This window comes from Xenopus laevis, chromosome 4L (assembly GCF_017654675.1).
Source record: "Xenopus laevis strain J_2021 chromosome 4L, Xenopus_laevis_v10.1, whole genome shotgun sequence".
NCBI classification, from domain to species: domain Eukaryota; kingdom Metazoa; phylum Chordata; class Amphibia; order Anura; family Pipidae; genus Xenopus; species Xenopus laevis.
This window is the reverse complement of record NC_054377.1, coordinates 89,924,383-89,937,297: the sequence shown is the minus strand read 5'-3', so window position 1 is coordinate 89,937,297 and position 12,915 is coordinate 89,924,383. Positions and strand designations below refer to the sequence as shown.

General features: G+C 41.4%; 1 protein-coding gene across 1 annotated transcript in view; it reads left to right on the top strand.

Moving 5' to 3' along the window:
• LOC108714306 (cytosolic carboxypeptidase 6) overlaps window positions 1-12,680 on the top strand; it is an 871,648-nt gene extending 858,968 nt beyond the window's left edge. The window contains exon 13 of the mRNA XM_018258404.2: window positions 11,995-12,680. Coding sequence (XP_018113893.2) covers window positions 11,995-12,094 — 100 coding nt within the window. The 3' untranslated portion in view covers window positions 12,095-12,680. The remainder of the gene's footprint in view (window positions 1-11,994) is intronic.
• Window positions 12,681-12,915: the final 235 nt, after the last annotated feature.

Genomic DNA, 12,915 nt, shown 5'->3' with positions numbered 1-12,915 from the left:
CTGACTGGAATCGGAAATAATTCATGGTAAGTGACAGTCTCAAAAGTTCCAAGATAAATGGTATTGGGGGTCCCCCATAGTGTTCAGACTCCTGAAGCAAACGTAGCACTGCCTCAATCCCAGCTTCATGGGGAATACAGGTATAGAGGCTGACCACATCCAAACTGGCTAGCCAACATCTCTGTCCCTTGGGGATCACAAGAGACTTCAAACATTCAAGCAGATGTGGGGTGTCCCTCAGGTAAGTTGGGGTATTTTGTACCACTGGCTGCAAAACAGTATCCAAATAGATGCATATAGGATGTAGTAAAGAACCCCTACTCGATACTATGGGGCGTCCTGGTGGTTTTAAAAGATTTTTGTGCACCGTGGGTAACGTGTAGAGTGTTGGGCAAATAGGATGATCTTGTTTCAAATAATCTCTCAGAGTAGCGTCAATAATATGATTATCAAACGCTTTGTCAATTACCCTGACCAACTGGGATTTAAATTGGACTATTGGATCTCTTGGCAGACATTTGTAGACCTCCTTGTCCAATAATTGACCCATAATCTCTTCTCTATAGTCAGAATAATTTAACAGTACGATGCCCCCGCCCTTATCGGCAAGCCGTATAACCAAATTGGTGTCATCTTGAAGTGATTTTATGGCAGCGCGTTCTTCCTTAGTTATATTATACTCCAATCGATCATTAATAACCCCCTTAGTTACATCGCGCTCCACAGCCTGTTTGAAGAGTTTAATAGTTGGATGCAGAAGTGGAGGGGTAAACAGACTTTTAAGTCTCAAGTTGGGCGCTTCAGGTAGAGCATCCTGTGAATTTTTAAAATGATCCTAAACAGAGGCCCCTGCATAATTTGAAAAGTCTAAAGCGTTAAATTGACATGTAGGAACATACGATAAACCCTTATGTAGTAAGCTCACCTCTGCTGCAGAAAGCGTGTGATGGGACAGGTTAAAGATAGGCACATCTACATTCTGTAGCCTTTTCCTCGTCTGCCCCCTCCGCGTTGGGTACTTCTTGTACGACCGTGGCCTGTCAGAGGTTTGTCGTGTGATGCCTGGCGTTCGTCTAAAAAATAAGAAGATGATGGAGCAGTGGGGGGAGAGGCCGCCGGAATCTGTTCTCGTGTCAGCGGTGCCTCAATCGATCCAGCCACATTCCCGGATGCTTCCATTGATAGTTCATCTGCGTCTGAGTCACCGGAGCTGTTGTCCACAGTTTTCAATTTATACCTCGGGGCCCGTTTGTATCGGCCCTGTCTTTGGAACTGGTCGCGCTCCCCACTGAGCCATCTGTATACTCGGCAGTTTGAATAATCTTCGTTCACACGCCATAGCTTCTCTTTCTTAAAGCGTAGAAGCTCCTGTTTGTATGCGTCCACTGCTGAGCGTGCTTTCATGAGTGCAGCATTAACTGTGTCCCCATTAAACAGCACTTTGTGTTCCGTCTCGTGTGCCACAAGGATCTTGCGGGTCTTAATTATATCGCTCGATACCTCCTCGATCAACAAGATCATTAGATCGAGGGAGCATTTATCCAATACGCCAATCCATTTTTTACAAAACTCCGGGTTAGATCTCCCAATAGTAGGTATGTTGCGAATACGAAAACCTTGTGGGATCCTTCTTAATCTGTAATAATCAGACAAAAACATGCCATGGAGGTCCAGATCGATTTCCCTTCTTTTCAATCTCTCCCATTCAGTCGCTATTTCTGTCTCACTTGATTTGCAAGGAATTTCAGTGTGTGTCTGATGCCACAAAACACGATCTGCGTCTGCTTCAGTAATATGCCAGGTTTCAGCATAGTCATTGGATAGAAATGCTCGATCAACGTAGTCTTCCATTGTGGGGCTTTGGGAACTTGGGAGTACTTAGTAGGAAAAGCTTAGCCCAAAAAATCAACCAAAAAATCTCAACAAATCTCAAAAATAGGGGTGCTTGAACTCAGTGTCTTGCAATCGGCACTTATTTAGAAATAGTCCAGTATGTTCAGCACACCACTGCCATCTATATATATAATTTTTTTTTTTTTTTTTTATTTTTTTTTACAAAATATCTGTATTTATATTGTTGAGGCTTATATTGATACATAAACATACAGTAATAAGTGTTCTGTGCAAGAGCATTAGTGCTTTTATCTGTAGTATGTACAGGTAGGAAATCCTTTATCCAGCTTTATCAAGCTATAACTTCACTAAGCTGTACATTGAGGTTTTTCATAGCTGAAAATGTTAAAGTGTAACATTTTGTGAGCCGTTTGCATGGCTGCCTTTAGTGTTATATTTAACTTGGTCCTTTAAAGAAGAGCAGGTTTAGTTATATTGGCATTGTCCCTTTAAATTCAGAGTGGATTCCTGTTCAGATTTGCCATTGATTTTTCTTTTTCCGGTTTTCGCATTTAAGGTGTTTCATTTCATGTTTTTACAAAGCAGTCCACAGAAATTGCAGGGATTAACAGAGACTGTATTTACCCAGAGTGAGAATAGCAGGTGGTTTTGATGCTAAAAGCATGCATAAGAAGATATCATCCAAAAGATGAGAAATCCTCATTCCCTCTCTCCCTCTCCCAAAGCACCTGCTGTTTCTCTGTAGTACTGCAGCCCCAGCTATTCACTGACTTAGAAAAGGACACAATGTAATAAACATAAAAAGAACATAGGGCAAAATATGCAGGTTAATTGGCCCTTAGCAACATCCATTCAAGCCAACATCATCCTTTTTTTTTTAAAGATGGGTAAAAATAGCAATTAAAATGGGTTAGAGATGACTCCTGGTTTAAAAACTAGATGGAATATATTTTACAGAATGCTTGGCACCTGCTTACAAATAAGGGTATTTATGTAATTTAGAACAGAATTCATTAAGGCTACAAAATATTAAAACCCAATAGGATTAATGATTTTTATTTCAGCTCAGTTACTATTAATTACACTGTACTCTTAGTATTACAGAGAAAATGCAAATCATTCAAAACTGAGAAGAATTGTTTGTTTAATAATTAGGACTCTATGGCAATGCTGTACTTAAAGACTCTCTTGATAACAGATATCTGGATAATAGATCCTATACCTGCATTATATTGCTTTCTTTTGCTATTAATGCTTTGCTTACTGGTCCTGCATTGCTATGCATTTTCAACTTTAGACACTGGCATCAAATAAAAGTGCTACCTTAAGACATTTTGCCCCAACCTATGGGAATGAATCAGTGTCTGGCTGTTTATACTAAAAAAAAGAAAGGTTAAGAGCCTGACTTTGCTTGAATTGCATGCATTGTTAGCAGCTCTAGACATGATGCTTAATTAGAATATACTGCTTCTCTGAAGCTATGTAATTAAGCCAGAGGGACTCTACACCTTGTTGTTCTTTGCCTATTAATGCTTATTTAAACCCTTTTTACTTAGAACTGTAGGGCCATGCAGCATATGAGTGATAGGCTAGGTATGGAAAAACATTTCTGTTGAATAAATGTATGCACAAAGGCAACAATAATGAAACTGAACACAGGCGCAACACCTTTAAGTGGGTGACTATGTTAGTGGTGTTTGTGTTTTTTTTACGGATCTATAGCATATAAAAACAATCAAACCATTTCATGAATTAACATGGCAAAAGTGAAGAATATACAGTGATATAGCTTAGTTACCATTAATTACAAGGCCCAGTTTTATTACTGCACATAAAAAGGAAACCATTAAAAGGAATTATATGATTAATATGGACTCTATGGGAAATGTCCTTCCTGTATTTCAAACGTATCTAGATAATGGGTTTCTGCATAAAAGATTCCATTAATTGAATGCTTGTGTATGACTTTATGACATTTCTATGCAACTTTCACTCAGTGTATGACATTGGTCTTTGGACTTCCCTGCTTCAAGTATTAACCACAAGTTAATACTTGTTCTAATCACTTGTAATAATGAGATTATTGTAAATTTTACAACATTCACTATTTCTAGATTCCATAACAGTCCCCTTAAAGGCATTCAAATATGTCAGATGGCCAGCAGCGTTATGGTTGCACCCCCTGGTGAGATTCTTGAAGAAAGAAAGACTTGTCAAAGGAATTACATTAGACAAAGTGAAAAATGCTTATTGATGTGGCCTACAATCTTACTCTGATGCAATGCCCGGAATCAAGTAAATTTTACATAGTTACATAGTTAAATTGGGTTGAAAAAAGACAAAGTCCATCAAGTTCAACCCCTCCAAATGAAAACCCAGCATCCATACACACACCCCTCCCTACTTTTAAATTCTATATACCCATACCTTTACTTTGTACAGTATATATTGTATGTGATCTCTGCTTCTAAAGATGACCTATAATTTTATTTTACATAAAAAAGTACCAAGCATCTGGCACTGAATCTCAAGTAAACGCATGAATAAACAGAGCTCATTCATTCTTGCCAGCACCCAGCACCCACAGCAGCATAGTGATGAATGGACATTATTAACGCATGTGTTCCCGTGTGGTGGAACACATCGAAAAGGCACCAGAGAAATTATATGTCACAAAAGTCAGGCTCAAATGCTGTTCCTCTAAGGCAGGGGTCCCCAACCTTTTTTTACTCGAGAGCCACATTTAAATGTAAAAATACTTGGAGAGCAACACAAGCCTAAAAAAGTCCATGGGGATGTCGAATAAAGGCTTTGACTGGCTGTTTGGTAGCCACTGTATGGACTGGTATCCTACAGGAGGTTCTATTTGACAGTAAACCTGGTTTTTATGCAACCAAAACTTGCCTCCATGCCAGGAATTCAAAAATAAGCACCTGCTTTGACACCACTGGGAGCAACATCCAAGGGGTTGGAGAGCAACATGTTGCTCGCGAGCTACTGGTTGGGGACCACTGCTCTAAGGGCTGCAAAATTGTGTCCCATAGGGTGCAATTCACTTAGCACTTGCAACTATTAATGGAGAAGTGCAAAGTGTGTTCTCCCCTTGTGAGAATTACATCATTGTTAGTAGTTTTTTAACTGAGAGAATTGCATGTAATGAGGGAGAGGGGGCAAAATGCATTGGGGGAAAAATATGGTACACTGCAACTGTTTTTTTGTGATTTTCTTACTGGCTCCTTTTAGTGAACAGATAGAGTTTTTTTTATCTCTTTAGTCTCTGAAACATTGATGGTGAATTACAAAGTGCATTCTGGCTCTGGTGACACTTGCACCATTGTTGGCACAGCTGATGCTCAGAGCAATAGAACTCTGTACTAAATGCCTACATTTCACAGGCATTCACTCCTTCTAACTTAATTATGCAGATGAGGATCCATGGACTGCTCACATGCTGCCTCCTACTTGGCCAGTGCAAATTGTTCCTGTCTGCTCAGTATTCTCTGCTGGGGAAACTTCTTGTCCCATGCTGCCCATGCAAAGATTGTGCAAAAAATTAGATGCTGAATGCATATGTCTAAACTTGAGTTATTCACAGTCACTGAATGATTTACATACTGAATAAGAGGGGAGTAAATGTGATCTCTGCAAATAGTTATGTAAGCATGTTGGTGCTGTTCAAAGGATAATAACAGAGGCACCAACCAATTACATTGTGCTTTATACATATGCACACATGTACTGCAGCTTTGAGGGTCACCCAAGTGCATGCGTCTGTTAATTTTGTATCTGTAAATTATATCTCCACCTGTGCTGCACGGCTAGGAGCTTTCAAAGAACCAAGCCAGTGTGCCTATACTGTGGGATAAACGTGTTCTGTCACGTAAGCCTCCTCACCTACCTATTTGGTTGATCATTATTTGAGAATTTCATTGTAGCCTGTAATATACACCACCAGGGAAAATGATAGTGCTCTTTAATACCAGTGTGTCACAATGCTGCTTCAGTTTTTTAACCCATTCGGTGTCTGCTAAGACACACTGGAGTAGTTATCAGTTCTTTCCCATCACTTATTGGCTATGCATGTTAATATCAGAGGTATTCTTGGCATTTTATGTAATGAAAATAATTATGGACCATGTAGTATCTGTATTGTGACTTCACAGATAATATATTAGTTAAATTGTTAATCTGTCTACATTTCTATCTATCTATCTATCTATCTATCTATCTATCTATCTATCTATCTATCTATCTATCTATCTATCTATCTATCTTTCCATCTATTCAGAAAGAAACATGCATCAGTAGAAAATATGGGCAAGTATACACACACACTCCAATCTGCACACTATTTACAAAACACTATACATGAAGCTGTCATACACAATGCCTGGGCTTAGCTGAAAGTATCCATTAAAGGAATCCTTCTAAACTATACAGCTTGGACAACCTCCTGTAGAGGGCTTACAAAAATCCCATCTTGTTACAATTACCCTGTCTAGTAGTTAAGAATCAGAATATACGGTTAGTAGCAAACAATACATTATGTTTCCCTAAGCACAACTGCAGTGCCAGGCTAGCTCCTCAGCATGCAGACTTTGATATATTACCACAAACAGCATATTAGTAAATACACAGCTCTAGCATAAATACATGTTATGGCTTTAGGATTTCACTTTGTACAAAACATGGGGAGATGATTATACTTTTGCAAGAAAAGAACCACTATAAATAAAAGCAGCAGGAATGAAAACCTGAAGTAGCTAATTATCAGCAGCTTGGTAAAGTATTCTTATTATATATAAAGGGAAAGTTCACAAACAATCTACTTTGTGTGTGGTAGATGATAATTATTCTCATAATTTTCAAATTCCATCATCCTATATATAGTTCACAAATACATCAAATAAATAATGCATAAATAATAATTAGGGATGAGCACATTTTTTCATTATGTTTGCCACGCAAATGACGCCCATAGAAAAAAAAAATTGTCGCCCATAGACTTTATTGCATTTTGGCGAACTTTCGCCGGCGACTAATTTTTGTCGAAACTGGTAAAATTTGCCCATCCCTAATAATCATAAAATCCGTACAGAAAAGATTACCTTTTCAGTTAGATTACAACTGCATTCATTATGAAAAATGTTACCTTAACCCTAATATATGTAGGTACATTGGTCTTGTATAATCTTCTAAGCTGTCAGTAGCTCCAGGGTTTCCACAGTGGCCTGCACTAAAAGATGCAGCAAATTTGTGGGTAATGATGTAGACACCCTGTGCAACTGCTGATGATTCACACTGATGTGAGTTGCCACCTCACGGCCGCAGATACACAGGACACCTATGTACAATGCCAAATACAAACTCAAGGTCACTAAGAGACACCTCATAAAGCAAAGGACAAAGGATAGAACCCTGCGGCACTCCACTAACAACAATGTTCCATTTACCACAACTCTTTGTAATGTATCCTTAGGCCAAGCCAAATATCCAAATACAAATATTAAATTTCAAGCTTATATGGTTAATCAGTAACAATCTGCTTGGTACTGTATTGATTGCTTTAGCAAAATCTAAGTAGATCACATCCATTAGCATTGTATTGTCATGGTTTCTGCTCATCTCCTCATAAAAGGTAGTTCAATTTGTCTGGCAAGACCTATTGCACGTAAAACCATGCTGGTGCAAGCTCACGGTTTTGAAATTTTAAATTTATTCAAGTATTTGATCTCTTATTACCCTCTCCAAAAGCTTTCCTAACACCAATGGTAAGGTAAGATGCTGAGGTGCTTTAGTCACAGAGCTTCGCTATTTTACTACCATGGGATAAATATTGTCTCATCCCGGACTTAATTTCACATGTTGAATTCCCAAATGAATCAACCAGCCAGCAATAGTTATCAATAGTTACATTATTAGAATTGTATGTATTAAAAAGGAAAGCATTATTAAATGGTTCCTCAGATGTGTAAACTCAGGGTCCTACCCCCTTCTTGCTTAATTTTTTGCATATTTAAAAAATTATGGCGAAATTGCTAACAATACAGTACAAACAATTGAATAGATAAGTGCTAAGAATATATATTTCAAGACTTGAACAGAGGAACAAAGAATAAATATGCATAATTATATAGTTGGCTGCAAAATAAGCGCAACCTGAATTGCCATGTGTTTAGGGGGCATTTAGGTTAACATTTATAGTGCTTCTGCCCATACTATAAGAGTAGCAACCATAGTCCTCCTATACTTTAAATAACTGTAGGGGACAGGAAGAATCCTTCCCCTGTTTGTCTTCCAGTGACATCATCCAGCCCAGTTGCATGCTGGATAGTGACCCGATTGGCTGGGAACCCCAGTGCATCCTGGGGAGAAAGGGTGTGCCTGACTTTAGAGCCAAAAGCACAGGGTCTCCCAGGAAGAGAGCTGAGAGAGCCAGCGTGAGTAGCTGTAAGACTGTGAGGTGCAGAGAAGAAGCTGCTGAATCTGGGGAGATTGAGCCCAGCCTGTCCCCTGCCAAGTTGCTGCAAACTCAGAAGGAGAAAGGTGCCACTAGTGAGACTGATTCTGCTGCAGAGCTGTGTGTGATCTCCTGTGTGAATTCCTCTGAGAGCACCCCGGTGAGTGAGCCACCCAAGGGAGGATACTGGCACGGATACAAGCGTGGGGCCCCATACTGAAGACAGCTGTTAACCCTTTACCTGCTACGAGAGAGCTGCTGCCAACATTCAAAAGGGGGAGGTACTTTTGGGGAATAAGGTAGCGCTACCTGGGGAGTAAGAGCTCTGGGGAAGGGACAATCATTTGACCTGTGTTATTATTAACCCCTTCAGGAGGATTGGGACTGTGATATCTACCAAGGACTGTGATATCTACCAAGGACTGTGTGAAGCAACAGTTAAGCACCTAATAGTGGTTTAGGGAGTGTCCCACGTGTCCCCAGTGTAGGAGTGCAGAGTGTATTAGTTGCCCAAGTGTTTACTTTTTGTTTATATAAAGTTTATATTGGTTCAAATTGCAAACTGTGTGTTTTATTATTCCTAGTGTAACCCCCTGAGGTGTCTTCCTCAGTGTTCACTAGGTGGAGGCACTGCGCTGTAATTCCCAGTTCCCAGTACTTTTCAATGCAAAAGGGACTCAGGGCCCCTGGATTGCCAAGGGTAAGTGGTGATTTAAAGAGACAGTAACCAAATTAGTGTTACATTTTGGAGGCACTGCTGAGATGTCGACTGGGAAGCTGGATATGTTTGATGAAAATATGTCTTCATTTGAAACTCCACAAACTGTTCGCCAGTGGTGTACTGCATTGGGACTTAACCCTCGAAAGGTTGCCGCCGTAGGGCCTATGGTGCCCAGAGTGAAAGAAGAATTTATTTACCAAATTCTCGATGGGGAACAGACTTTTTACCGCCCAAGAGTGGCTGCGTCACGGAGAGATTCTGCTGGGGTCCTACTAAATGTTCTTATAGAAAGCCCTAAAGAGATAGATCGTGACCAGGTTCCCCCTGATATTGATGCTGAAAGTGAAGGGCCCTGGAAGATTGTTCTGCCTGATATGTCTGATGATGCAGATGAGTTAACTTCCCAGGGTGATGCCCTTACTACTCAGTATGCTGTGAAGGCACAGGAAAGTGTGCTGCGGGACAAGACATTGTTTGATTCACCAGCTGGGAAGAGTCAAGTAAAGAGATGTCCATCCTGTGAGAGCGTGGTCTCCAAGGGGAGTCGGCATAGCTCTGGTTGCCGGCTGGATACCCCAGAGATTGTGAGCGCGCTGGGACAACTGACTGACCAACTAACACAGCTGGCCTGGAATGGTAATTTTAAGAGACTTAAAGTGTTTTCCGGCACAGATCCTGTACCTACTGGTGAAGAGTCCTTTGAGAGCTGGAGAGACTCCACTGTTGTGTCCGTGAGAGATTGGACTGGCCCCGAGACGACTATGAGAAGGAAGATCCTTGAGAGTCTCCGCAGTCCTGCCGTGGATGTTGTTAAATCCTATATGGTTGGCCACCCTGATGCTACTTCAGGTGATCTGATTGAAGTCCTGGAGGTGACGTTTGGCCCTGTAGAGAGTGCTACAGAGATGCTTCATCGCTTCCACTCTACCTTTCAAAAAGAGAAAGAAGATTTGTCTGTTTATCTTGTGCGGCTAGAACAAGGCCTGAGACTGCTAGTGAGCCGTGGTGCAATTTCAGACGGTGAAATGGATCCTCTGAGAATTCGCCAATTGAAGAGAGGGACCCTGAATAGTGACCCTGTTGCCATGACAATTAGAGCACACTACCAGGATAAGTTACCCCCTGGGTACATTGCTCTGATGGAGAGAGTGCGGCGAGAGGAGGCGGATGCCTATGTGAGGGTCAGACGAAGTCCCACTTCAGGGCATACAGAGAAATCCCCTGCTGATGCTAAACTGTTGGAGGAAAACAAGAAGCTTCGCAAAGAGTTGGAGGAGTTAAAAGCTCAACTGTCAGAGAGAGCCAGACCACCCCCAGCTGAGGCTAAGAAAATTCCTAAGTGTTACCGGTGTGGCAAGCTTGGCCACATCCAGCCAAACTGTCCAGTTCCTGATGAAGGTGAAACCCAATCTGCACTGTGTAAAGTACGCCGCAGGCGTAGAAGTTTCTTTGGAAGATGTTACAAGTGCCAAGTGATGGGTCATCAGGCCCGGAATTGTAAGACTTACAAAAATGTTACAGTACAGAAGTCTTATTATGAGCCTTCCATCTGTGAGAGTGACTCCCTTGAAGAGGATAAGGTGTTGAGTCGAGAGAAGACTACTGTGGAGAACCCTATTGGCATGAAGGTGGTCCCTGAAACCTCTGATACCCCCGATAGATCTAAAGGACTGGGTCTGGGTAAGCGCAGGTCTTCATGTAGGGCAAATGTTAGGGTCTCAGGTAACAGTAGTGACACCAACATTATTGACTGTTTTACTGTTCAGGCATGCCAGGGCGTACGGCAAGCGAGGTCGTTGCCGGTTTGTCCAAGGGGAGAATGTAGGGGACAGGAAGAATCCTTCCCCTGTTTGTCTTCCAGTGACATCATCCAGCCCAGTTGCATGCTGGATAGTGACCCGATTGGCTGGGAACCCCAGTGCATCCTGGGGAGAAAGGGTGTGCCTGACTTTAGAGCCAAAAGCACAGGGTCTCCCAGGAAGAGAGCTGAGAGAGCCAGCGTGAGTAGCTGTAAGACTGTGAGGTGCAGAGAAGAAGCTGCTGAATCTGGGGAGATTGAGCCCAGCCTGTCCCCTGCCAAGTTGCTGCAAACTCAGAAGGAGAAAGGTGCCACTAGTGAGACTGATTCTGCTGCAGAGCTGTGTGTGATCTCCTGTGTGAATTCCTCTGAGAGCACCCCGGTGAGTGAGCCACCCAAGGGAGGATACTGGCACGGATACAAGCGTGGGGCCCCATACTGAAGACAGCTGTTAACCCTTTACCTGCTACGAGAGAGCTGCTGCCAACATTCAAAAGGGGGAGGTACTTTTGGGGAATAAGGTAGCGCTACCTGGGGAGTAAGAGCTCTGGGGAAGGGACAATCATTTGACCTGTGTTATTATTAACCCCTTCAGGAGGATTGGGACTGTGATATCTACCAAGGACTGTGATATCTACCAAGGACTGTGTGAAGCAACAGTTAAGCACCTAATAGTGGTTTAGGGAGTGTCCCACGTGTCCCCAGTGTAGGAGTGCAGAGTGTATTAGTTGCCCAAGTGTTTACTTTTGTTTATATAAAGTTTATATTGGTTCAAATTGCAAACTGTGTGTTTTATTATTCCTAGTGTAACCCCCTGAGGTGTCTTCCTCAGTGTTCACTAGGTGGAGGCACTGCGCTGTAATTCCCAGTTCCCAGTACTTTTCAATGCAAAAGGGACTCAGGGCCCCTGGATTGCCAAGGGTAAGTGGTGATTTAAAGAGACAGTAACCAAATTAGTGTTACATAACATCTATACTCTCCAAATTACTGACAGCAACAGTTTAAATTACCTAAATTACTGTGAATTTTACTTACAGTAAAGTATTTATCAACGCTTACTGCTCCAGCATAAGTCTTATTACATTTCTAGTCAGATTGGAAAAAAAATGTATTAAAATATTGCTCATTGTATTGAAGTGTATTGTTTGTCTATTTTAACAGAGAGAAATCACCTGGCGTTGCAGCAGTGCACCAGCAAGGAGCAGGAGGATCCCAAAAAGGCCAAAAAAGTTTACTTACCACTAAGGAGCACCCAAAATGATTTTAAGATTGAGCCATGCCTACAAAGTCTGAGCCAACAAGGAGCTAGTTATCGTCAATCTATAAAATAAATAATAGACTAAAAGAGAAATTATTTTCTTCATCATAAACAGTGGCATGCAGTGAAGAAATATGCAACCTTAAAGGAGAAGGAAAAGCTTGTAGCACTTGGGGTTGCCAAATGTTAGGCACCCCAAGTGATTGTAGTTACTTACCCCTGGCAAGTGCTCCTATCTATCAGAAGAAAAATGCACTGGCCCAGGGTTATACCAGTGAGCACCACAGATCGATCCTCTTTCATCTTCTTCTGTCTTCAAATTTCCAGGAGCAAACACGTGTGCAGCTGTGTGAAGGAGGAAGACTGAAGAAGATCGCTCCATGGTGCTCACTGGTATAATCCCGGGGTTTCAGGTAAGTAACTACAATCACTTGGGGGTGCCTAACATTTGGCACCCCCAAGTGCTGCAAGCCGTTTCTTCTCCTTTAATGAAAATGTCATGGAAATTGTATTTCAATGCTGTCTATACATTTAAAAGGAAATATAATTGCTTGGTGATGATCATTATTAAAGTTGGAATGTTGTAAAACTGTGTGATTGCTTATGTCTAGCTTATGTATATGGCAGTGTTCTGGTGTGTAGTTGGAACAAGGTTCCTTTATACCGCAATAGACACACAATATAGACCCTGAAAAACAAGTAATCTAGTGCCTTTCTGCTTGAGGCATACCTGGTGAACTATCTCCAAAATTCCATTTTAAGAAGGTACCAGTTAATAATTATGTGTGTGTGTCTCTCTTTTAGATTTACTTGACTTGAGACTT